The sequence below is a fragment of the Aythya ferina genome, assembly GCF_964211825.1.
Source record: "Aythya ferina genome assembly, chromosome: 2".
Lineage (NCBI taxonomy): Eukaryota > Metazoa > Chordata > Aves > Anseriformes > Anatidae > Aythya > Aythya ferina.
The window spans coordinates 137,983,799-138,011,357 of record NC_140297.1 but is presented as its reverse complement, the minus strand read 5'-3'; the positions used below and the strand labels follow the sequence as shown (position 1 = coordinate 138,011,357).

Here is a 27,559-nt window from a genome sequence, read left to right as displayed (position 1 = left end):
CTGGGGAAGGCTGAAAGAGAAGGGTTAGGTACAGCTTGGGATGAGGCTCATGTCTAGGGAAAAATTCAGAAGATGCCTGTGTTTTTATAGCACAAATTTAAGCCTCTACTGGCAAATAGCTAAAAAATTATAGGGGAGACAGTAGATGCTAGAAGGGTGCCTAGCTGATAATGTTGGATCAGAATGGTTTATATACATTGTTTTGCTTGTAACTCTCTTAAAATCTTGTAATTAGAAGCCTTATTTATTGCTGAAATTAACGTTTTCTGTTTTACCCGCTGAAGCTGCGAGACAAGCCAGGAGATACTGACAAACTTGGAATTCTCATACTTGGTCAAGTGCACTTGCAAAAATCAAGGCAGCTGTAAGCACCCTGCTTTGACTGCAGCAATTACTGAAGCTGTCTGTTAGCAAGTCAGTAGGGATATGGAATTTTCAGTTTTAACATTTGGATGTTTCTTCCTGGACAATAGCTCCTTTTTAGAACTGGTGTCCAAGAATTCCTTTCTGCAGTCATCTGAGGAAAAAATGTGTCACTTACTAAAGCAATAGAAATGCACTGAATATCAGAACCACCTCAATATCACTGCATATGTCAAGAAAGGGCAACAGTTCATGGTGAACTGTTTTAATTATGATTGAGATCAGCCATGAACATGTTACCATTTTTTTGGTAATAATACTCTCCTCAAGTAAGGCATCCATTTTTGCAGAATAAATATTTTTACTGAGCTCCAGTAGATGAGTTTCTCCTCCAGAAATTAGAAGGGTGATGAGATAAATGCATATCATGTTCCAAGGATGTCATGTTAGAAGATAAGAAAATAGAATTAACGATATTTTACAATTTAGTATATAAAGATAAAAGCTCCACAGTATATGAATCTGTTTAAAGTACACATTCCTTGATAATAAGATTTTGTTCTGACTTTTTTCCTGATGTTTGGAAGGGATTATTATTGTATTTGATACTGTATTAAAACAACCATTCATTCTGTTATTTTTTTGCTTACAAGAACATCAAGCTAAATTGTTCAAGACATTCCATCACACTCACATATGGTTTGGGCTTTCAAACAATACATCAGTTTTGAAGTGAGGCATTTGAAGTAAGGTCAAGAAATTTTAAAAATCAAAGAAACAAAGTCTTTCTGAATAAAATGTACCTACTTCTGCATGTTTTCTGATCTTCTTTCAGTACATATCCATCCTGACATTTGCAGATGTATGAATCATCATTATTAACACAAATATGTTCACAACCATGGGCAACTGATTTGCAGACATCTTTGCCTACGAAAAATTGAAATATTTATATGTATTCTATTTAACATATTTATAAATTCAAACATTTCAAACGTCATTTGAAGAACATATGACAAAGAAGTAGGACTTCTTTCAGTTTTTTATGTAGTAATGCTGGAGATGAGTGTCTGATAGACTTATTCAGTTACTTACTTCGACATGTTTTTCCATCTTGCCGCAGGACAAAACCCTCATGGCACTGACAGCTGTATGAATTATTATTATTAATGCACACATGTTCACAGCCATGGTCAATGGACTTACACAGGTCTTTATCTGAGAATTATTAAGAGAATTTCATTATTAAATCTGCTCTCAAAAGCAAAACTGGTATAAAACAATTTTGAGAAAAAATTAGGTTGTCATCACTTTTATGACTGAAAGAAGACACTCCCCATAAAAGTTCCAGCTACTCACTCCTGCATGTTTTCCTGTCTCTCCTCAGTATAAACCCTTTGTGGCACTGACACACGTATGAATCACCAGTTGGAACACAAACATGTTCACAACCATGGTTGACTGTTTTGCAGATATTTTTACCTGGGAATAATGAAAATAATATTTAGCACAGTTATTCAGGTAAATAACTTTCACAAAATATAAAAATTAGAGCAATAATCTTCCATGACAAAGCTCATTTCCGTGAAGCTGATTGCATGCTATTTTATGAAGTTAATTGCATGTTAAAGACACAAAGAACGCACTACATGATATACTTCATGAACAGATCAGAAAATACATAATGAAGATTAAACAACTTACTTTTACAAGTTTTCCCATCTTCCTTCAGTACGAAGTCCTCATGGCACTCACAGATATAGGAATCATCAGTATTAACACAAATATGTTCACAGCCATGGTCAACTGATTTGCAAACATCTTTATCTGAGGAGAATGGATGGAGTTTGTTAGATGAGATTCTTTAGGGAGAGATAACATCTTTAATAAGTAGCTTAAGTAGTTAGAAATCACAAATAAACATACACATGTGGAAACACTCACAGGCACAACACTTAAAAGCCTCAAGAAAAAAAAAAAAAAACCATACTCTTATGACTCAGGCTACTCACATCTACATGTCCTTCCGTCTTCCTTCAGTATGAAATTTTCATGACATTTGCAGATGTAGGAATCTTCAGTATTCACACAAACTTGTTCACAGCCATGGTTGATTGAATTGCAAACATCCTTGTCTGCAAACAAGAGAGTTGGTAGTTAACATGTATCAGCAGGGGTCTTTATTATATGTGTAATTCATCAAATTAAGTTATCATGCTACTTACTTTTGCAGGTTTTCCCATCTTCTCTCAGCAGGAACCCATCATGGCATTTGCAGATATAGGAATCATCAGTATTAACACAAACATGTTCACAGCCATGGTCGATTGCTTTGCAAAGATCTTTATCTGAGAACAGATGACAGCTCTTGCTAGTTAATATGTTTCCACACAAGCATGAACTGCAGATAAAAAGTATGCTGATAAATATCAGACTACTTACTTCTGCAAGTTTTTCCATCTTCTCGTAGCAGGAATCCCTCCCGACACTTACAAATAAATGTATCACCAGCATTAACACAGGCATGTTCACAGCCATGGTTGACTGATTTGCAAATATCCTTGCCTAGCAATAGTTAGATAATATTTAATGTGATTTGCTAGTTAAACTTTTTTTATATATATGTACATAAATATAAAGACTGTAGGGGTAATCCCATGAGCAAAGAAATACGAAAGCATGCATGCTGAAAGCAAATTTCTGGCTAGTTGAATGATTGGCAGTTTAGCTCACATGAGGCATGAGTTCTTTACTATCTGAGCAGAAAGAACTGCACGGTTTGGATGGTCTCCCACTGGCAATGAATTATTTTAGGATTAATCTGACCAGATTAAGGAGGAGGACGCTACACTGACAGCAGTAAGAGAAAAAGGAAGGAGTAATTTAGCATAGTCATTTAGCATAAATTCATGCTAGTGAAAACAAAATTAAGCAAAACACCACAGGACACAAAGCAAAACAATTCTTTGGGACTCTTACATCAACGCCAAGAAACTGCATAAGCAAAATCCAGGAGAATAGGAACTACTCATTTAAGAGGATAAATAAAATGCTGAAAGCTGATGGGGGAATTTGTATGAGTGCAGTGTTAAACCAGTTGGTCATAACCTGTTCAAGAAAGAGGAGGAGAAAGTACAGGAGGAAGTCAAGCCATCTATCAGCATTCCCTGTTGCTTTTTCACTGCAACAACAACAACAACAATATATATATATGTATATATTCCCAGCTGCTAATGCAGAACTACTTTTACATAGGAAATATAACAGTGGATACCTCTGACAGCAAAGTTCAGATTGGTCAGAATCACAGAACCATAGAATATCCTAAGTTGGAAGTAAACCACACCAATCACTGGGTCCAACTCCTGGCTCCACACAGGACAACCCAAAAATCAGGCCATGTGTCTGAGAGCGTTGTCCAAACTCTTTTTGACCTCCAGCAGGCTCAGTGCCATGCCCACTGCCCTGGGGAGCCTGTCCCAGTGCTCGACCCCCCTCTGGGTGCAGACCCTTTCCCTAACCCCCAGCCTGACCCTCCCCTGTCCCAGCTCCATGCCGTTCCCTCGGGTCCTGTCGCTGTCCCCAGAGAGCAGAGCTCAGCGCCTGCCCCTCCGCTCCCCTCGTGAGGGAGCTGCAGGCCGCCATGAGGCCTCCCCTCAGCCTGCTCTGCTCAGGGCTGAGCAAACCAAGGGACCTCAGCTGCTCCTTGCACGTCTTGCCCTCTAGACCCCTCACCATCTTTGTTGTCCTCCTTTGGCCACTCTCTGATAGTTTTATGTCCTTCTTACATTGTGGCACCCAAAACTGCACACAGTAATTGAGGGGAGGCCACATCAGTGCAGATCAAAGTGAGACAATCCCTTTCCTCGACTGGCTAGCATTGCCATGCTTGATGCTTCCCAGGGTATGGTTGGCCCTTTTTGCTGCCAGAGCACACTGCTGGCTCACGTTCAACTTGCTGTTGACCAAAACCCCTCAGATCCCTTTCCTCAGGGCTGCTCTCCAGACTTTCATCTCGCAGTCTGTACATACAGCTAGGGTTGCCCTATCCCAGGTGCAGAATCGAGCACTTAACTATTGTTAAATTTCATGTTAGTAATTGCCTAGCCCACCACAATCTCCTGCTAATGTAGTGTCATCTGCAACATTACTTAGTATGCATTCAAATCCTGTATCCAGATCACTTAGAAACAAAATGAAGAGAACTGGCCCTAAAACGCAGCCCAGTGGACCCTCGCTATTGACTCGCTGCCAGTTAGATGTAACCCCATTCACTATCACCTTTTGAGACTGACCCTTCAGCCAACTGTTCACCCATTGTATTATTTATTTGTCTAGCTGTATGCTGGATATTTTGTCCAGAAGGATAATGTGAAAAACTGTATTGAAAGCTTTGCCAAAATCCAGATTACATCAGCTGGCTTCTCTTGGTTCTTAGCAATTAGCAGAGCAAGTAAGTTCAATGTGTAGAGAAGACATTTGTGTTTTCACAAGAACTTCAGTCTGAGGCACATTACCTGGAGGTTTCATGCTGCCAATACAAAAATTCCCCAAAATACTACAGAGGACGATCTTCTAACTCAACAACATTCAGGACATAATCTAGACTAGATCCTGTTCTAGCAGGTAAAGAAGAAATGGTTATGGAAGTCAAAATTAGCATCAGTTAGCATCAGCTTATGCACAGCTGTGTGCAATATTTGTTGTTTTCAAACAGAATGAAATACAAGCCAGCAACAAACAGCTATTACTTCAGAAGGATAAATTTTACATAGCTGAAAGCAATTATGAGCCAAAGGATTTTGTGATGGGAGGAAAAAAAAAAAAAAAAGGTAATGATGACTGCACTATTTAAGGTTATTTTAGATAACTGTAACTAGATACCTCCAAAAAAAAAACAACAACAACAACAACAACAAAAACTTAGTCACAACATCAAAACAAAAGTACCAGGGTAATTAGAAACCAACCTCCATTAGAAATTGAAACAGAAAACAGCTATAAGATATGAATAATGAATGAAAGGAAAATTCATATTATTTACCAAAAATGAAAACATTAAATTCAAAAACATGGAAATAATAAGATAAAGGAAAAGGGAATGCATGACCAACAAAATGAAGAGCAGTATGAGTAAGTCATTTAAAGAAAAAGAAAATGGAAAAGAAAAAAATAACAACATTCTAACAGGATATTGTAATTAGAAATCTTAAAGCAGAAAAGGTAAAAAATATTTAGTATATTCAAGTTGGAATTTATGAAATAGGCTACTAATAATACTGTTGGAATGATGTTTTGTGAGCTGAGCAGTACATCACACAGCGCCTACTGAAGAAACAGTAGTAACTCCAGATCACTTGTAGCCAAGAGGTGTAACAGAGCTGGCTGAATAACACTTCGGATGCCTAGCGTTGTTTTTTTGTTACCTCCTAGAACTCCAGGGAATACCCAAAAACACTGAGGAGTTTCTATTTCTAGTGCATACACACACAGCATTTGAAAAGGATAACTAATTCACTGTAAGCCTGTCAGCTTGACACTGATCTGCATTAAAACAATGGAACAGATAATGGAACAGATAACAATCTTAAAGAAAATATAAAATAATCACTGACAAAGTTTGTAGGTTATTCCAAAGTTGAAGCAATGGCAAACAAAAATAGAGCAGCTGCTGATATAAAGAGACAGGAATCTTTTTGCAGGCTGAGTAACAACAAGCCGTATATATTTTTAAATAGCCAGAATTAGACTTAACATATTTAGAAAAAAAAAGAATGAAGGCTGTACTTCCCACGGGATGTGGGACACTTGTATGACTGAGAGTCTTATATGGCTGTGGTCATGGTAGATAACTGGCTACACATGAGCTTTAGCAGAGTTGTATGGTCAGAGACTAATGCTATCTTTGGTCATAAAAATATAAGGGTAGATTCAAAAAAGAGTCAGGGATATAGTTCTTATACCCTGGACCCTACTGTACCTTGTATTGTAAGACTTTGTACCACTGTGGTGTCCCCGCAAGGATGCTGATACATAAAAAAGGCTTTAGGAAAGCAAGAAGAGATTTATGAAAAGATTGGAAAACATATAAAGAGCTTGAAGGAGTTTCATCTGCTTATCATGTACCATGATAAGAGGTTAAGCTAAGGAACAAGTTAAATTATGGTCCACATGAGTATACACAGAACAACACAGTGGCAATTAGAAGTTCAACTCATCAAAGTAAAATGTAGCAACATCCTATGCTCAAGATTAAATTTTGGCATAGTCCAGAAATTAGATTCACATTTTAAAAGCCACATTCAGACTTAAAACTGGCTGATTTTCTGAAATATAGCTTTAGTTCAAACAATAATTGATTCCTAAAAATCTTATGATCTGTAGAGGACAATATTCTGCTCTGACCACTGTGAATCACTGAATAATTTCCAAGTAAAAGGGAAATGAAATTTCTCCTTTTTTTCATAAGCTACTTACTTCGGCATGTTTTCCCATCTTGCCTCAGTACAAATCCGTCATGGCATTGGCAAGTGTATGAGTCATCATTATTAACACAAAGATGTTCACAGCCATGATTGACTGATCTGCAGATGTCCTTACCTAAGAATAATGTAGATTTTATTTACTACAGTTTAATAAATGAGTACATTTCCAAAAATATAAATGCTAACAGTAAAAAACTCCTAGTAAAATAAAGAATTTATCCTCCTTTTTGTCAGGTAAAATTATAAATAAGACCTACCTCTAGCACAATTTGCTTCTCCAGTATACCCCTGAATGTAAAAAATACATTAACATCAAGTAACTTACTTTTACATGTCTTCTCATCTTCCCTCAATACAAAACCCTCATAGCACTGGCAAATGTATGAATTATCAGTGTTCACACAAACATGCTCACAGCCATGGTCAACAGAATTGCAAACATCTTTATCTGGGAAAAAAAGAATGGTGCCAGACTTTAAAACATGTCTACAAATGCACAGATTTTAAGGAAAATTTCTATTAAAGATAAGGATACTTACTTCTACATGTTTTTCCATCTTCCCTTAACGCAAATCCCTCATAACACTGGCAGATGTATGACTCATCAGCATTAACACAAACATGTTCACAGCCATGGGCAACTGAGCTGCAAATGTCTTTATCTGAGAATAGTTGACGGTTTTTGGTTAAAGCACATCTACAATGAATATATTATGCAGGGAGAAGTAATAGCTTTTATTAGGTCTACTGAGATCTTTGGAAGAAATGGACAAAAATTTAGGCAGCTAACACTTCTAACTCTTAGTACCTGAAAAACTGTGTGTCTTTTTTGTCTACAGTTATATCAGTTTAGCTACTAAAATACATTATTTCTGTCCACTGAGTCTTTTACAAGGTTCTGGCAGGTATAACCATAGTGCATCATGAATAAACTACAAAAGTGCTTTTAGATAAAACACTTCCAGAGATCTACGTTCTGTAGATAAAAGTCTACCAGTAATTACCAGAGTACTTACTTCTGCATGTTTTCCCATCTTCTCTCAGTAGGAAGCCCTCATGACACTCACAAGCATAAGAGTCATCTTTGTTAACACAAATATGCTCACAGCCATGGCTGACTGATTTGCAGATGTCCTGTCCTGGGAATGATTCAGATATAAATATAGTTTTGAATGAAAACACGTTAAAAATGTAGGTATCAAAATGATGTTTTCTAGTGAGAAGTGATAAACTCCTTTCTTTTCTTGCCTAATGCAAATGCAAAAATGTTCAATATACATGTATATTGGTTACTCACTTCTGCATGTCTTCCCATCTTCTCTCAGTATGTATCCCTCACGACACTTGCAGGTGTAGGAATTGTCAGCACTAACACAAACATGCTCACAGCCATGGTTGACTGATTTGCAGACATTTTTACCTGAGAGTAATTTAAAAGATGAAGAATTGTATTAGTTAAGGACAGGATGTTCAGTTACTGAATATTCTTGTTCTTGCTGGTATTCCTGACTCAATTCTGCAAATCATTTATAGTACCTGCTGTCAATTTCTAAAGGTACCTCTTTGTTGTACAATTTTATAACCTTATTACTAGGAAAAAGTGCGCTATTTTGGTTCCAGAGTTTGTATAATTTCATGTGTCCCCAGCATGAAGATTAGTAACCCACAGAGATTTCCAAAGGCACCTAAATCCCACATCCACATTTCAAGTAAACTTTCTGGTGAGAAACATATCTTTCCATCACCATCATTTTATCTTCAGTAATAAACCTGCTCAAACCTGAAGTAGTTATGCTGTCTTTCCCTGTGGTTAAGTTCAGATGGTGTTTGTCATTTTTCTGTAAACAAGAATTACAAAAGCTCAGTTTATGTAGTGTTTAAATGTAATGAGAAAGACCAACTGCATAATCCTGCTGTGGCGTTCTTGAAAATTGCCAGCTATAGTTGGGTAAGCTGATGTTCCACGGGCTTTCCTGATAGGTGATTTAGTTACAACTTATATTTCAAAATAAAATGAAATTGTCTATTTATTAACATTGGATAAACTAACATCTTTCTTACTTACACTCTCTTCTCCCCACCCTTTATTTTCTTACCAAGACTGTTGCATGGACACAAAATTTCACTTGCTTTTAGCTTTTTGCAACGTTAAGGTGTCAGTACTTTTTGAGAAAGGTAAAATTTGTCTCTTTGCATGGACTAACAAAGTAGGTTGTTGATGTGGTATGTGTAATACAAACTGGTAATATGGAGATTTTCATTTGTCATGTTAGTGTCTGGATGACTTTTAATTTTATTTTTTTTTTGTAAATGTTTTTAACAGCAGATGTTGATGAGATCTTTGGATATGATTTGGTTTATAGTTATGAAGTATTTCATGTCTCTGTGTTTTCCAAGGACTTATCCACAATTCTTCTTTGATCCCTTAGTGTGTGCTCTTATACTGGAGAGAAATTTTCAATTCCTTTTTATATCTGTCACTCTTCAGAACTGCGTAACGTAGCCAAATGTATAATGCAATTATGATATCTCTTTTGCAATGACCCTTATACCACGTTGGGGAAAAACGAACATTCCATTAGTATTGCAGGCTTCTTTGTGCTGTAGAAATCTTTTGAAATGCTATATATTTTTGCCTCGATTTGAGAAGAAAATTACAGTTGTCTGATATAAGAATGTAAGTTGGGGTAAAATAATTTTGGATCCACGATGGACCAGCATCAGAGCTACTTTCTGTATGTCCCAGGCATTCAGGGAGTCATTCAGGTGCCTAAAAGTTTCTACCCAGTGCCCCTTTAGATGCCCTAGAGCATCCAAGACATTGACATACTGTTGGCAAATAGGACACCAAAAGGGTAACTGTGAACTTCTGTGATCCTGGAGCATTTAAAATGACATAAATGAAAGCCATGTTTAGGCAATCAAATCCTACCCTACAGATTTTTTTTTTCTGTGTGTGAAATAAAAATCTAGCACTGACTTGCTGAATAATAACTTACGTTTACATGTTTTCCCATCATTCCGAAGCCTGTATCCTTCAAAACACTGACAAGTGTAAGATCTGTCACCATTTATACACAAATGTTCACAGCCGTGATCACTCAGAGCACAATAGTCAACTCCTGCAGAAGCAATGAAAGTTATTTTAAAAAATATATTAATAATTAATTAAAGGATTATTTTCATCCTTAGTATTTGCATTGCATATAAGAAAGTAAATACACACTTATTGAATCACTTAAGCAACAATCCTGTTCCTTATCCGATAATATACATAGAGCTTCAATATAATTTAAGAAGGTTTTGCTTTGCATTGCCTGCTGTAAGCAGAGTTGAGAATGTTTAACATAACTCAAGAGAGTCCATGTCTCAGTACTCACAAGTTGAATTTTAGAAAAAAAAAATAAAACAGCACTTTAACAATGATTTTATAAAAGACAGTGGAAAAGACAGAAAAGCTACCTTGTGGACACTCTTTAAAGATGGTTTCAAAATGATCTGATGTAAACGTGGCATTCCCCAGACTTGCTTGTGTGCCTGACCTAGCTGCTGTGGCAGCAAGCAGAAAACCTCTCTGGGAACTCAGTGGTCTTTAGCTTAGGCTATCCAAGCTTTTGCAAAGAATTGAAAATGACAAGAACAATCAATCAATGTGGTCCATTTTTTCATCTCAAATTTCCTGAGTGTTTCTTCTGCGTAGTACAAAGACACAATATCCCCAGGAATCTGCAAGCAGCACTCACTACTCTTTATAGGCGACACACACAGTGCCACTCATTGTTTTGTACTAAGCTGTCAAAGCAGAAATCTATTTACCACTCAGGTGATCTCCCAGCTGTCTTAAGATAACCGTGCCTCTATATATGACACCAGTGTTGTCATGTCCCCGATGTTTTTCCATTAGGAGTGGTATATGTTAAATGCTAATCCCACTCAGCCACTCATTCAAGACATCCCAAGTGCCAAAACTATTTTCATGGTAGTCTAAAAAACCCACAGTGTCTCAGCAACTCATCTGGAGCTCAGGAATAGGACAAATCTTATTCCTAAATAAATATGAGGGAAGGGATACACTGGCAAGAAGAACCACCATTCAAAATCTCTCAGTTTTATTGCATGGAGGGATTCCAGAAACCACAGCACAGTTTTAATGCTGCTGATGAGTCTCGAACTACAGCCTGGAGGAAAATGACTGAGTGAAATAAAACACCTCTTTTTACTACAAAGGAAAAGGGTTTTTCCATTCGCAAGTTGATAAAACTATTAAAAACATAGTTTGGCTGTTTCTGAATTTCCAGGGGTTCTTTTAGATGAATTTTCAGATAAATTGTTTCTAGCACACCCCAACCTCTATTGTATATACAAGAGTACTAATTTTGCATTACTGTCCCTTTTTTGATTCTTGCAGTGACAGAAGCAAAATCTGCCATTGAGTGGGGCTAAAAAGGGTACTACAGAGACAAAGATAAGGTTAAAGACAAAGGCAGTTTGCCTTTGCAGATTTGCCTCACTTTTCCCAAGATTATCTTTGTATCCAAGATTATTTTTGTATCATTTTGATTTCTGTTAAAACTGTTTTGCCCAAGTGCAAGTAAAGGAGCTAAGTCTGGAGCTACTCCAACATTCAACAAGCTTGAAAAACAATGTACCTCTGCAATCTGCAGAAAAGGTGGCCAAAACTCTCTCATCAAAGACGGTGGTTCCAGGAAAAGTAACCAGGTAAAATATAATCACATTCCTTTCTTCCTGGCCCTTTTAATTTTTTTATTTTTTATTCTTTTTATGTATTTTTTTTCCAGTGAAGGAGGCAACATGGCCATTTGTGAAACTGCAATGATTCTCAGTGATCATTAGATTTATAAAGGGTGGAGAGCTGTCAGGACAACTTTTGTTTGCTTATTAAGGGCTCCCATGTGAGCAGTAAAGCTCTATGGGATTCACACTTCTGCCCCAGATCAGATGATGCAGTTTGCCTGGGGAACACAAATCTTAAAATGTCAGTCAGACACATGTGTCATGTGACTGGAAAACTGTCCTCAACCACTGGGGGTGTTTCTTCCAAAACTTGCTGAAAACACTAGAATTTACAGCAATGTTGACAAGTGCCTTTTTCCAAGTCCTTTTTCTCTCTGTCTCTGCTTTCAAAACATTATTAAGGTGTTTTTGAAATTCAGTCTGTGAGAATAAATGGAATCATAGAATCACGGAATGGTTTGGGTTGGAAGGGACCTTAAAGACCATCTAATTCCAACACCCCTACCATGTGCAGGGACACCTCCCACCAGTCCATGTTGCCCAAAGCCCCATCCAGCCTGGTCTTGAGCACCTCCAGGGATGGGGCACCCACAGCTTCTCTGGGCAACCTGTGTCAGTGCCTCACCACCCTCTGAATGAAGAATTTCTTGCTAAGGTCTAATCTATATCTAATCTCTTTTAGTTTTAAAACTGTTACCCCTTGTCCTGCTGCTACACTGCCCAGGATATGGTTGGCCTTCTAGGCTGCAAGCACACATTGCCAGCTCACGTTGTTTTTTTCATCCACCAGTACTCCCGTATCCTTTTCCACAGGGCTGCTATCTTAGCTCATCACACAGTCTGTGTTCAAGTTTGGGATTGCCCTGACCCAGGTGTTGGATCTTGTGCTTGGCCTCGTTGAACTTCACGAGGTTGACAGAGGCCCACCTCTTGAGACTGTTGATGTCCCTCTAGATGGTATCACTTCCCTCCCCTGAAGGTGTGTCCTTTTCCCTGTATGAAAACAGAAACCTTTCCCAGGTGAGCTGAGATAAAATAGGTTCTCAGAAGACTTACGTGTGCAGGTTTTTAGGTCCTCATTAATAACAAATCCTTCAAAGCACTGGCAGACATAGGAATCATCAGTATTTAGGCACAGATGCTCACAGCCATGATTGCTTTCAGCACAGTGGTCCACTCCTATTGATTTGTGTTAATAATTGAAGAAAGCACATTGGAGTTTTAGGTACATACATTATGACATTGTAGTTTGTGCACAATGCCTTGGCAGAGCAAGGGGAAAAGATCAGTGCAGCTTTTTATTTATGCAGCATTCCCACCTATTTGAACAACCTGAGTTAATTAACAAAACCTAAGTGAAATTAATAAAACAACCCCACACAGCAGACAACAAACTTGATAAAGTGCTTGCCAAATGTCATGAAGGGAAATGGAGGCAGTGTCCTGCCTTGTATTACCCACAGGATCATGCTTTCTTTGTTTAAAAGGCAAGACTCTTTTGTTCACCATAAAATTTTCTCAGAGAGAAGTAGGAATACCAGTAACTCTTGTAAAAGAAATTATAGCTTCCAGGTTATTTCATAAACAGTACATTCTTTTTCAACAAATGAGCAATCACAAATTAACACTATCCTGCCAACAGGTTACCGCAGTTCAAGCCTAGTGGAGAAAAGATACAAATCATGAGTATGGGAGTGTCTTAACTTGTTCCATTTGCTTTGTTTTCCTATTTCTATTCTGATTCCAAGTCAGATAAAATGGAATATTTATTGACTCTTGTATGAAACTGGTCCACTGAACAGACAGCAAAGCTTTAGAGTGAGATACGTGCACTTGCAAATGTACTATGTAATCTGCTGACGCTGTAAGTATAGAAAAAGCACATTTTAGGAAAAAAGCTTTATACTGAACTTTCTCATAACATTTTATTCACGTCTTGCTAATGGCTATTTTTAGTTATATAGGCCCAAATCACTTTAGCTTAACTTGATCAAAAGTAGTGGAGTTTCCTCAGACACAAACAGAGTCTCATGTCTCTATTTGCAAATCATTTACAGATGTGAACAGGCACGTCTGTAGCTGTCTATATTTAAAAAAAAAAAAAATCCTATACTTAACATAAAATTACTTAGTTTTAAATATTGCTGTTTATTAGTTTATTTAACTAGGCAAAGAGTTTGCAGGAGTCAGTCCATATTTACCATTATACATAAGGAGAGGTAACATTGGCTTGGACAAGTGAAGCTGAGGTGTAAGTTTTTACTAGCTGAAGCAAGTTCCAGCTGGAACAGTCTCCTTATTCCAAGGGTTTACATCACCATGAAGAGGCTTGTGTAACTTCTCAGAGCACACAAAAAATGTGGAAAAAAAGGAGAAAATAATAATAATAAAAAAAAAAGAGTTTGTGAAAAAGTGCATCTGTAGCATCTTGGCACCATCTTTTACAATACAAACATCCACACTAATGTGAATTTTAACATTTAAATACTTTGGGTTCTAATGCAGAATCTTTTAACACATGCTCTCAAGGAGTGGAGTACTCACAAAGCAGCTAATTTCCAGGCTTTAAGAAATAGTATAACTGTAAATTTGTTCATCATATTTGCTTCGTTACTTTTTTTTTTTTTTTTAAGGAAGAGAAGGGGAGGGAAAAGGGGAAAGGTCTGTATTTAAAAAAAAAAATAGTGTCTTGGGAAATATTTATTTTTAGATATTCAACTTGTGATAGCCTAAAACATAATTGTTAAAAAGTTCTTGCAACACATCCAAGTGTCTTTAAATATAGCTTTATCACACATAGTTTATTTAAAAATAAGTACTCCCTAGTCTATAAACTATTTTTAATTTCAGTGACAGAGTGTTCCTTTGGCAAAATTTATCATAAGTACATCAGGCAAAAATGATACCAATATTTTAGATTATGAGAAAAATGGTTCTCTGGAAAAAAAACAACAACAACAGTATCTTCTGAAAACTAGGTGACAGCAAGCGGGCAGTGCTGTTGGTGTCTTCTGGTGCAACACTGGTCCCTCTTTTAGTAGCATTCTTATTAGCAGAGGACACTTTATTAAACAGATTGATGAAAATGCAAACATATAGCAGGAGGAGATTTCTACACATCTCCACATATCAGCATACATTAGTTCTAAGTGTGCTGCAGTTAAGTAGCACATAGTAATGATACAGATGTTCCAGAGTAAGCTCTGCCGTTGTGTTTGACACCATGGCTGAACACCTTTTCCCAGTTATTTGTATTGGAGAAGATGATGCTTTAGTTCCATATTCAATCTGGGATCTTGCTATAGCATGACTTCACTAGGGCTGGCTTGGGGTTGTCTTTACAGAAACATAGGTTTGCATAGCTCAAAAAGATCTCAGAAGGGACTCAGGAGCATTTTCTCATTCTGTTCACACCTCACCCCACTGCAGTAACTAGTTGCTGCTGTTCATGAGATACTAATTTCTGCACGTATTGCCATCATGTTGTAGGGTGTATCCAGGATGACATTCGCACACAAGTGACTCTTCCATATTAACGCATTCATGTTCACAGTCCTGCTGACCAAAAGCACAGAAGTTTACTTCTGTAGAGAGAAAAACACTGAGGAATTCAAGCCAGTCGTGAGGGTTTCTGAAGTCAAACAGCTTAGAAAAACTCACTTTTGTTAAATGGTACCAGATTCTATGCTTTGGACAGCTTTTGAAACTGCACGTCTGATAGTGAGCTGTGGATCTGTGAGTTGACTGCAAATACTTAGTTAGCAAGACTGCACTTTGACTCCATACCCCCACTCCTGTAGTCATTACAATTTATGAACCATGGTGCATGGTGGAGGAGGAATGCCTGGTGCTGGTCACCAGTATTCTTCCTGATTTATAAAAAGGGCATATATGCAAATGTTCTACTTTACAAGTTTATCTCACATGAGATTTGTTATAACAAGTTTTGGAATGGGAGCTCAATCCTGAAAATGTCACCAGATTTACAGCCAAATCCAGAGTCCCCTAAGGTTAAGGAAAAGTATCCAAAATGAGAGTTATGATTTGTCTTTAATTCTAAATTAAATCATTGGCAATAAGTATTCCAGGCATTATAGTTCTTTTACTCCTATGCTCACCAAGGCACATCCATTCTATAAAACCCTGAATGTATTAAAATACGATACAGATACTAAAAGCCAGAGTAGTATGGATTGCTGTAAAAACAGCACAGTGTATATAATGATGCTTGATGAGAAAACATCTTTAAGACTGAAAGAAGACATAGTTGTAAAAACAGATAAATTTTATGAGGGTCTAGAAATATAATTATGTTGCTCTAATCAATATTCCTACTCATAAAGTATCAGCACAATTCCTCCCCCACTAGAACTGAGTCACCAGGTCAAGATAGTTCTTTATTAACAGCATTACACTGAAAACTTGCTGAGTTTCTGGACCCCAAATCAGGAAGAGCTGTAACACAAAAGGCTTTGTGAAGGAAATAACATGTACAACTGGTTTGGAACCCTAACATTGCTGAGGCTGTTGATACAGTTTGAAGGAAACTGTATGGGTTTCATGTGTGATTTTAAGTTGCTTCTCATAACTACATTACCAATCCATTACTTTCTCAAAACTAATGAAATACATCTGTCCTTGGCTAACACAACTTAGCAGCAAAGCAAGGTAAAAATTAAAAAAGAAAAAAAAATTTTGCAACTACAGGACAATGTCAGAAAGTCATAAAATAAGAAACAAACTTTTTGGTTTTAAGCCATTGTGGTTTCTGTATTATGCCTTAAGTTTTCCTGAATCTCTTAAAAAATGTGTAATATACAACCTAGTCTATGAAACAGCAAACTATATATTTTTCCAATAAGACAGTGCAAGTTAAAATTCAAGTTTATAAAGAAAGATTTGTTTCAACCTTTATAATAGAGAAAAATTTCATCCTTTCAGAAAGGAAACCATTCACAGCTGGTTTAAGAAATAAAAGCAGATGAACTTCATTATGTCCAAAGGATTACTCACTTTTGCATGTTTTCTTATCTGGATTAAGTCTAAACCCTTCTTGGCATTGACAAAAATAGGAATCATCTGTATTAACACATTCCTGTTCACAGCCATGGTCCTGAAGAGCGCAATAGTCTGGTCCTAAATGGAAAAAATTGCGTCAGTGAGAAATATAATTCCTCAGATATAAGCTAGAAAAAAAAATTACGTCATTTTCTTTTCTTTATTTTTTTTCCTTGTGTACCATTTAGAACTTTTACCATATTGTTCCAAACTGTGAAAATAAGATTTACCTTTCTGACAAATAATCTGTTATACTAAGGTAGACCTGATATGTATTCTTAATGAATTCTTGGAGAAGACATGTACTACGTGCAGTACAGAAGTTAAAACCTTAAAAATTTCTCAACATTTCACAGCTATACACTGCCGCATCAAAATTGCCTATTTATTTTACTCAGAGCAAGTTTGATATGATCTGTAATAAATACACAACCAAGCTTCTGAATGCTATTCATTAGATCAAAACGGGACAACCAGGTCATCAAGAGCATCAGTGTTTTTAAAAGCCTTAAGCGCTTGCTACATGGCTCTTCCATTTAAAATGCTCATCAAAGGAAAGATGAGCAAACTCTAGAAACAGCTGCTACTTTTGTACAAAGTACCTGAGAAGGGAAAATAATTCTGCAGTAAGCACTGGGATATTTACCCTGTAGCACTAAATACTATGAATTAAGTCAAAGAACCTGACATTCACTTAGATGTGATGTCTGGCCATCGCTTAGCTGTATACTAGTGGAATTCACTCATTTATTGTAGGGAAAGAACAGTCTTAATCCTTCTTCACTGCTAAAAATAGATAGATGCGTCAGAAATCAAATAAGTTACATTTTTAATAACATCCGGCACTTTTGAACACTTCATTAAACAACCTGAAAACCAAAATTCAGTGGTTAATTATTATTGCAAGAGATAATTGACTTCCTGAAGCAGGAACTGTCTTTTCTAGTATATGTGGTAACCTAATGCAATCAGGCCTTTATATGTGATGAAAACCTTCACTAATAATAGACCAAGCAGCAATAGGGGCAAAAGTCCTCTTAACAGTTAACTCCGCATCTGGGAATTGCCTCTACCTTCCTCACTGACAATCTAAATTTACTGCCCTCTTCTCTTTCTGCCACACGTAGAGAACTCTGCTGGTGTTGGCAGGATTCCCCTAACGAGCCATTTTCCTTTTATTTCATTCTGAGAAATTTGGAGTAATTCCCAGAGAAAATTTGTAAGACATGCAAGACTGTCTTACACGTAAGACATGTAAGACTGTACTGATAACATTTACATTTTCAAACCTTTTTTTTTTTTTTTTTTTTTTTTTTTTTTTTTTTTTTGTAGCCTTGAGCATTGAAGCTTACTTTCTGTTCTTGAGCAGAAAGCCACAGTTCTTTGATAATCACAAGATCTTGGAAACTGGAGCCCTTGGCCCAGGCCTGCTTACTGATACAGTGATCTGGTCTGGCATGGATGTGAGTCTTGGCTAGTTGGCAACTGTCACTGAGATTCAGTACATAGGCCAAACATGTAGAAATTTATGCTAAAAGTTTTAATTTACAAACATTTTAAATCCCGTGTTCTGAAATTTGTTCCTTCATGTTGTTTATGTGAACTCAAAGGCAGTGTGATTCATATGGGAACTAGAACACACTTTTGCTCTGAAGAGCTCTCATGTCTCAACTTCGTTAGCATCAAAATCTACCCTGTTCTTTTCTTTATGATTTATTTTATTATCAAGGCTCAGAAGATGTCAAGTGTAAGGTAAAGTGGCTTAGCAAGTGTTTGAGCTGTAGAAAATGGTATCAAAAGCCTTACTGAAATCTAGCCAGACCATATCCACAGCCTTTCCCTCATCCGCTGAGCATGTCACATTGCTGTAGAAGGAGATCAGATTTGTTAAGCAGGACCTGCTTAACAAATTAACAAATCTGATCTTTGATAGACCCATGCTGACTGGCCCTGATCTCCTAGTTGCCCTGGTAGTGCTGTGATGGCATTCAAGATAATCTGCTCCAGGAGCTTCTTTGCCACCAGGAGTAGACTGACAGGCCTGGATCCTCCTTCCAACCCTTTTTGTAGATGGACATCACATTTGCGAGCCCCCAGTTGACTGGGACCTCCCCTGATATCCAGGACTACTGATAAATGACGGAAAGCAGCTTGGTGAGCACTCCCACCAGCTCCCTCCGTACCCTCGGGTGGATCCCATCTGGTCCCATTGACTTGTCTATGTCTACATGGTTCAGCAGGTTGCTAACAATTTCTTCCTGGATGATGAGAACTTCATTCTGCTCCCTGTCCCTACCTACCAGCTCAGGGAACTGGGTACCCAGAGAACAACTGGTCTTGCAGAAGAAGGCATTAAGTACCTCAGCCTTTCCCACATTTCTTGTCACTATGTTTCACCTTCCATACCCAATAAAGAATGGATATTCTTCTGAGTCCTCCCTTTTCTTGTTTATGTATTTATAAAAACATTTTTATTGTCTTTAACAGCAATAGACAGACTGAGCTCAAACTGGGCTTTGGCTCTTCTAGTTTTCTCCCTGCACAGCCTCATGATACTGTTGTAGTCCTCCTGAGTGGCCCGTCCCTTCTTCCAAAGGTCATAAACACCCTTTTTCTTCCTGAGCTCTAGCCACAGCTCTCTTCGGCCAGACCAATCTTCTTCTGTACCAGCACATCTTTCAGCATGTGGCGACAGCCTGCTCCTGCACTTTCAACATTACCTTCTTGAAGAGTGTCCAGCCTTCTTGGACTCCTTTGCCCTTCAGGACTGCCTTAAAAGGCCAAAGTCTGCCTTCTGGAAGCCCAGGGTGGCAGTTCTGCTAACCTTCCTCCTTACTTTTGCAAGAGTTGAAAACTCTAATTCATGATCATCTTGGATATAAGCTCATGATGGCCTCCAACCTTCACATCACCAACAAGTCCTTCTCAGTTAACAAGCGAAAGATCCAGCAGAGTGCTTGTTGGCTCACTGCCAACTGTGTCAAGAAGTTATCTTCCACACACTCTTAAGACTGCTTCCTCTCTGCTGTGTTGGATTTCCAGCAGACTTCCAATAAGTTGAAGCTCCCCACCGTAACAAGCACTAGCAACTACAAGAATCCTCCCAGTTGCTTATAGAACGTTGCATCTGCCTCTTCAGCTTGGCTGGGTGGTTTATAGCGGACTCCCACTATGACATCTGCCTCATTGGCCTTCCCTTTGATTTTACCCATAAATACTCAACCCTGTCATTACCATTTTTCAGCTGTAGACAATCAAAACACCCCCTTAACATAGAGGGCTAGCCTCCTGCCTCTCCTTCCTAGCCTATGCTTTCTGAATGGTTTGTAGCCATCCATAGCAATACTCCATCAGTATACTTTCAGCAAGTCTGTGGGTGACATTAAATTAGGGATATTATCTGAAAGTAAACAGCAGTACAGAGGAACCTTGATAAACTTCACAACTGGACAAACAGAAGTCTTCTGAAGTTCAGCAAGAAGAACTGCTTGGGGGTATGTCTCTTTCCCTGGATCATAAGGTCAGATGTGCAGTCTGAATTAGATGCTTTCTTTCTAAATGTTAAAATTAAGTGACATAACAAGCATAATATGCACTGTAGTCAATAGGTTAACTTCATCTCTTTCAATAAATGTTGAAATGCCCCTAAGCCTTTAAAAAAAAAACACAGAAATGCAGTGCTACAGAAATAATGTTTGTTCACTTTATTAGACAATATGGACTATATTCATCAATGGCATCAGCAGTTTCACTCACCTAAAAACTAAAGGGTTTTGTCTGCTTACAGCTGCAACACTAAAGTTTCATTACCAAGGGCTGCATTTATGAAAAAAGGTAACCAGGAGCATACATTAAAGTTTTCCCTTCACATTTCCTGAAGTGAGTTATGACATTACATACTACAGAGGTTTTAGCTTATTTTCCCAATTAAGGGAAGCTTTAGCAAGAGTATTTTCTGGTCTGTTAGTTCTCTTCCGCTTTATATCCCCCCCAGCTCTGGTAACTTTTGAACTTGTTAGTTCAGTGTCAATCAAGTTTGACAAACAAGGAAACCTCTGAAGTTATTATAAGCTGGTGGAAACATCGAAACTTTATAGAGGCTACTGATCTTCCCAGAGCTTTGGCACAAGTATCAAAGAACTCTCTATTGAGGAAAATCCATAGCAAAATAGGCTGCAGTGTTTCCTCTGATTGTGGAACTACTCACTCTGTTTAATTTTAGGTTGTCTTACAAACCAAGATGATTATAAATTGTCATGTACAAACCAGTTTGTTTATCCAGCTAGGGGGATGATATTCTAAATGAAATATCTGGATAATCAAAGAGAATATGCAAGACAAAGCTTTTGGCTTTTACTATTGAAAAAGGAGCCTGGTCTCATGTTAAATGCTTCCTGTTTATAGAAGGGGCCCCTCCACCTACTCTCTCTCCCTAAAATCCAAACTACCTCCAAAAACAACTCTCATTGCTTTTATGACCTTTGGATTCAAGGGCACTCCAACATTTTCTATACCTAACATATTATTCAGTGTTCCCAGGCACAGTGGGAGAATTACTGCTGAGAACTGGACAGAAAGAGTACATACTGTGCATAATTAAAGCTTATCGCTACTTACTTCTGCAAGTTCTTTTGTCTGGATTTAAAATGAACCCTGGGTAGCATCTACAGTAATAGGAGTCCTCAGTGTTAACACATTCATGTTGGCAACCCTGGTTATCCACAACACAGTAGTCTACAACTGCAAAAGAACAAGAGCAACATATATAATCAGAAAAACAAAATTAGAACTATTACACATAGAGATTATGGTACTAGCTACACACAGTAGTTACAAGAAAAAAAGGGAAAGCTGACATAATTTTTCTCCTGAAGAACCTTTCTGCAAAAAGCAGTGTAATTACTAGTTGGTACATCACATTCATTTGAGTCCCAGATTGTTTCTCCTATCCTGTGAACATTTATCAACTCACTTATTGTCAGGAACCTTCTGAATGTGTTCTCTCCGATCTGAAAACCATGACTCAGTCAGCAACTCTGTTCAGAGACCAGGGCAAAGCAAAGTTTATTTGACTTAGTTTTGTCTTCTGTCTCTCCCAGTCCAGTCCTGGAACTGTTCTGCTTTTCCTTAATTCCCTCAGCTGTATTAGTTATCATTACTTGTTCCAGTAGCCCAAATGCATAGGAAACCTATAGCAATACCTCCTACACTGAAGGCTGTCACGGTACATTTATCCCCCCTACCTTGCTCCAGAATCATCCTGTAGAAATCAAGTGCAGCTATGAAATCTGACAGCTTCAGCTGATTTTCACCACTGATATTTTGCTTATATAATGCCTTTTGTGTGAGAGAAATCAAACATCATAGTTAGTCTAGTCACGTATTTCATAAGTCTGGTCACCTATTACACAAATCTGTATTTGCAAGATAGGTTACCAAAAAGGTAATAATATAACACTTCAGAGTTTACTGAGACGAGCCCATTTAAAAGTGCTAAAGGAGTGAAATAAATTATATGATTTTATTTCTTTGCAGTTTGATCTGTTTCTTTACACAGAAAGCCCTAGAAGAAATCAAAGACAAGTCACAAGGCAGGTGTTCTAACCCCCCAAAAGCTTCCAGGCCCACATTAGACAAGTTTACCTAATTCATTCTGCAGAAGACAGCAATGTGCCCAGCTTTACAGACATTTAATGAGACAGCTTCCCCATCTTTGCCAACTGACTAATTTATTTATTTTTTTTATTGCTCTATATTGTGGATACTCCCAAACTATTTTTAAGAGGCTGTAAGTTTGTTTTAATTAAAACATTTTTTTTTCTTTAATAGCCTTCCATTTGCAAATAATGCACACTCAGGTGTGCTAAGCTATTTAGTCAAAGTCTGGTCAGGGAAGCAGATAATCCATTTAGTGACCTTGAAAGAGCTTTTTTAGAAAGATTTATTCTTAGGAATAAATGTGTTGAATGAAGTCAAATTAGATTACTTACTGTCTACCATGTGAGACCATTTTCCTGGCAAGTACATTCCTGTTTCCACACTGAATAGCTTCATATAAAAATGTATTTGCTGAATATATTTTTCAAGGATATAATGTGTCATATAATTAGTCAGCTTTCCCCTTAAATTAGTTCTAACCACATGCACATTTTCAAGTGTTTTTAAATACACCGTAATAAATAAGTCAAAGAACATACAATTTCTTTCTATACAGCATCATACCTGGGAAATAGCCTATTTAAATCCCTCCATAAAGTCACCTCCTTCTCTACATTTAAACCCTAATGAACATGCACTTCTACCACAACATCTGTAACTGCCCAGCTAATTATTATGAAGTTGAGAGACAACTGAATGGTTCAACAGGTCTTAGAATGCTTTACTATCAACATCTGAGTAACTATCACCCCAAGCACTTTCAGATGACAATCCCGTCTGGGGAAGGACTGTGCCTTCTTAGGCCTATGCAGCTGGTAATGTACTGTGGACACAAAAGGGAAAAAAAAAAAAGAAATACCTCAAAATAAATAATTCATACAAGACACTGATTTTACCAGGCTTGCTTTGCTTCACATATATTAATTCTGGGAACCTCTTACTCATAGAAGTAGGTTTGTTGGCCTCTACCAATAATGAGCATATCAATTTAAATAGTGCTTTTCCACTGACAGTTAGGAAGTCAGAATATTCTCTTGACAGTTGCTTTCGGAGATATGTATTATTTATTTCCGCTCCCTCCCCCAGTCCCTTATTCCATGCAGGCTTATCCTTGCAGACTGGCATTAGTAATCTACCTACAATTTAATTTCACTTTCAGCTTCATGTTTCATTTTGGTGGTACTTTCTTAGATAGGAAAGTTGTCAACAGCATGTCAATCAGCAAGTAAGTTGCTGGAGGACTTAAATCTTCCTGAAACGACTGAAAAGAATGATAAATCTACATTTCTTATACTGAAGCACTGCAATCCTGCAGAAAATACATAACATCTGTATAAGACCAAAGCAAAATAATATTTTCTTCATTTATGTTAAGTTTTATTATTTTTATACTTCCTTATTGTCACAAGAGTCATGGGATAGACACCAGAATGTGAACTTTAAATTTTAGCCCACACCTATTTCAATATGAAACTCTTCTAATTAATTCTGAATTAATGATATTTTTAAGCAAGCAAGCAATGAATTCAGTTGTCATCTCCCTGTTTGTTCCACCATGTTTTTCTTCCTTGGAATTAGTTGCTAAGTGATTAGAAGTATCTTTTACATCTAGTTACCAGTTTCATACCCTAGGTGCTCATGTTTCCCTCTGAGATCTGTGAGCAGCACAGGTTACCTTTCTCTAATATTGCTGGTTTACTACTATGATATTTATATATTTTTTCATTTTTTTAGGAGAAATGATTATATTAAGGAGAAGGGTAGAAGAAAGCCTAGGAAGAAAACATGGCAGAATGAGTAAAGGCATAAGGAGAATGAAAAACAGTGTGGGGTAGGAGAAGAGAAAGCTTATGGAAGACTTGTTAAAAAGTAGAACACAGCCAAAAAATGCAGCAGTACCAGGACTGCAGACAGGTGCCAGCAGCCAAATCACTGCCAGGAGAAAAGAGCCCACACCCAACAGCTGCAGCAGTATGGAGACAGCTCAGCACCAGTGCCAGGGAAGAGAAGGCACCATGGCCAGCAACACCAAGAAGATGGGGATAGCGGGACCAAGATTGAGAGGGCTGTGTGTTTGACAGCATAATGTTGGAAGAAGGGCTCAATGCCACCAAACTTATAACTGGCAGGATTTTGTTCATATGAAAGGCTGACAGTTAACATGAAAAGCTATTTAAAAAAAGGCAAAATGGTAGTACTCTGCTAACCACAATTATCACTGAATAGATAGCTTCAAGTATTGTTTAATCTGAAAATCTGTTCATAACCAGTGTGTTGCAAACACTCAGGCTACTTCACCATTCAATGGTTACTTTAAATGAATACATTGTAAACTGCTGGTTGTGAGCTTTTATTTAATTATTTCCATCCAGGTAACCAGCTGACAGGTGTGTCAATAAAGCAATTAGCATTGCCTTTGATTCTTAACTAGAGAAATTAGCCCTTCAGAAATGAGGAGGAGAATGTAACAAAATAGCAATAACAGCTGATGACACTAGGCATGAATATCTCAGATTAAATATATGGTAAAAAAGAAGTAGGGATTCAAAAGCCTGCTAAGAGAAGTCATGGATTTTCTCTTTCTGGATACAAACATATCAATAGCAGAGAAAAGTCTGACTGTGAAGGTCATGAGGATTAGGTTAAGGTTACTGGATGAAATTCTGTGGAGTGTTAGATGTAGAAATTTGGGCTATATCATCTAAAATGCCTTCTTGCTTAAGTAACCATTTTTAGCTGCATTTTCAAAACAATTCAATTTGAGAAAGCAGGTTCTTAAAGGGATATATTAGTGCCCAAATTATGCTGATCCTAAATTATGTTAAGGATTGTAAACACTCCTATGAGGATCAAGAGGCTACATGTATGGTAAACATTTCTGGAGAGAAGTACAGTGTCAATGTTCTTTAAAAATGCATTTATTATTCCAAGTCTAAAAAACTTCAAAACCTCATTTGTGTGTCCCATGAGAAACTATAAGCAGAATGCTCAGTTCCATAAACTGTCATCTATTTTGCACCTCAAAATAGGATTATTCTGCAATATAATAACTGTGAAGGTAATGGTTTAGTGGGGACTGTTAGCGTTAGGTCAGAGGTTGGACTCGATGATCTTGAGGTCTCTTCCAACCTAGAAATTCTGTGATTCTGTGTGATTCTGTAATAAGAGACAGGTTATATTATGTTTGTGGTGAATTCCAGAAGACAACATTTTCCTGAAATGTAGTATGGGATTAAACATTTATAAGAAGGGCAATAGCCTAATGTACCAGAATCATCTTAAAAATATTTACTGTGTATAAATGGAGAAGAAGTAAAAAGTGAGATACTTATATGCTAATAGAAAGGGAAGTATGTTTTTGTCCAAAAATTGTTGTACTGTGTTTCCATGCTTGCAGTTTTGAGCTGTCTTAGACCTGATGTTTGCTTCTGTACTACCCATAGTAAAAGTTAAAGACACATATTGGGTGGGTTCTTTTAATGGGGACCAACCATTCCTTAAAGCCATCTTTTCAGAGTTTGAAAGTTCTCTTGGCATAACCACAAAACCAAGTGAGAAATTGTAATAAATTGTCCACTCCCATGTTTTCTTTGTCTAATTTCTGTCTGAAAAGGAACTACCAAGTTTGTCTGTTTTTGTTTGTTTTTGAATGGCCATATATAACATGCCAGTGCCATGCTGGCCACCTGCATGGATCTAAAATAAAACACTAGATGCTTAGTTTCAAGATAGCGATGTTATTTTTCTGTGTGAAATTAGTTGGAACAATTTTTCCCAGTCACCATTTTTATGAGTAAAGGCCTACATACATGTCAATATGTATTTTTCCTACCCCTCATATAGAAGAAAACAACTTTCCAATTGTTGTTTATGGCCAAACTGGACATTAATTTACATTTAATTTTCCTTTGGTTTGTGTCAAATGCTAAACTCATACTCACCAATGCAGTTCTTTCCATTTGCATCAAGTTCATACCCTTCGTAACACTGACAGACGTAAGACCCAGGTGTGTTCACACAAATCTGCTCACAGGCGTGTTTCTCCACAGCACAAAGGTCCTGAGCTACAAGACATAATTGCACGAATATGAAGTCCTTTGCCCTTCCATACTGTACAGGTAGACTACATATTGGAAATAAATTTCAGGAATCTATGAACAGCTCTTTAGAGTTGAGCTCATTTTCACACAGAATGTGCTGATATTCTATCACATAGTGATACTTTTATAACAGCAACAACAACTCAAATCTGAGGAGTTCACTCCTTCAGCTGAAGGCAACAACAGTTACTGGGACACCGGTGTCTAGTGGATTTGCTTGACTGAATATTTCTCTGAAAAACTTAATGGGTGTACTTCTTCTTTTTTTTTTTTTTTAATAAAACTTTTTTTGTATTTGTGTCTTTTTTTTTTTTTTTTTTTTTTTAAATTTGTGTACAGTCAACCCTAATAAATTATGATAAGGATAGAAAGGAAAAGAAAAAGAAAACAGGGCACCAAAAGCCTTTCATTTCCGAGTTTTATCATTTTTCAGTTTTGTGCAACATACCATAGCAAGTTACCCCTCCCAAGCAAAAAACCTCTTGGGAAAAATTTCTACAGCAAATGAGGTCAGTTCAGTTCCTGGTCTAACGAAGCACATTTGGCTTTCTTAACAATAGACTGAAGCTTTCTGAGAACCCCAAGTTTCATCAGTGAAACCTCTGAAAAACAGTACTTTGTGTTGTTCAGGATCAGGCCCGGAGACTGCTCAACACATAATTATCATTTACAGCTGCAAAAAAAAGGCTTTTGGAACACATTTAAGGAAACTAGCCAAGCAAATATGAATTTTCTTTTATAGTGCTCTGCTTCATATCATGCGGCATGATGAACAGCATAAACAGTCGTTTAACTCTCTTGTTCCAATATAAACTCTACCAATAATTTTTTCATCCACATTTGCTCTTTTGTACTACTTTGTGTATAAGATTTGAGTATATCTAGAGAAGAATGAAAGAGATTAAATAACACAAACAGTGTAATGAGTACAGAACAGCCATTATCTGACAAAACCACTCTTCTCTAGACAATTTAGATGAGAGTTGGTAAAATGAGCTATAGTAGGTTTTCATCCTTTGCATGGATGTAAAGCCATGTTAATGATTTCCATCCTTTGCATGGATGCAAAGCCAGCTAAATGACATAAATAAAGAATATTTTAAGTTGAACAAAGGAATATTTTTTTCCTGGCTTTGTTTT

At 37.3% G+C, this 27,559-nt stretch overlaps 1 protein-coding gene across 4 annotated transcripts in view; it reads right to left on the bottom strand.

Moving 5' to 3' along the window:
- The window catches only part of MATN2 (matrilin 2), a 66,114-nt gene that overhangs the window by 10,647 nt on the left and 27,908 nt on the right, over window positions 1-27,559 (bottom strand). For 3 of the 4 annotated variants that reach the window (XM_084510453.1, XM_084510452.1, XM_084510455.1), the window contains exons 5-21: window positions 26,261-26,383; window positions 21,279-21,401; window positions 16,617-16,739; window positions 12,660-12,782; window positions 9,848-9,970; window positions 8,146-8,268; window positions 7,865-7,987; window positions 7,388-7,510; window positions 7,174-7,296; window positions 6,841-6,963; window positions 2,806-2,928; window positions 2,589-2,711; window positions 2,376-2,498; window positions 2,068-2,190; window positions 1,723-1,845; window positions 1,459-1,581; window positions 1,171-1,293 (exon numbers count right to left, since the gene is read on the bottom strand). In XM_084510453.1, coding sequence (XP_084366579.1) covers window positions 1,171-1,293; window positions 1,459-1,581; window positions 1,723-1,845; window positions 2,068-2,190; window positions 2,376-2,498; window positions 2,589-2,711; window positions 2,806-2,928; window positions 6,841-6,963; window positions 7,174-7,296; window positions 7,388-7,510; window positions 7,865-7,987; window positions 8,146-8,268; window positions 9,848-9,970; window positions 12,660-12,782; window positions 16,617-16,739; window positions 21,279-21,401; window positions 26,261-26,383 — 2,091 coding nt within the window. The remainder of the gene's footprint in view (window positions 1-1,170; window positions 1,294-1,458; window positions 1,582-1,722; window positions 1,846-2,067; window positions 2,191-2,375; window positions 2,499-2,588; window positions 2,712-2,805; window positions 2,929-6,840; window positions 6,964-7,173; window positions 7,297-7,387; window positions 7,511-7,864; window positions 7,988-8,145; window positions 8,269-9,847; window positions 9,971-12,659; window positions 12,783-16,616; window positions 16,740-21,278; window positions 21,402-26,260; window positions 26,384-27,559) is intronic. The other variant, XM_084510454.1, reaches the window with a different exon arrangement.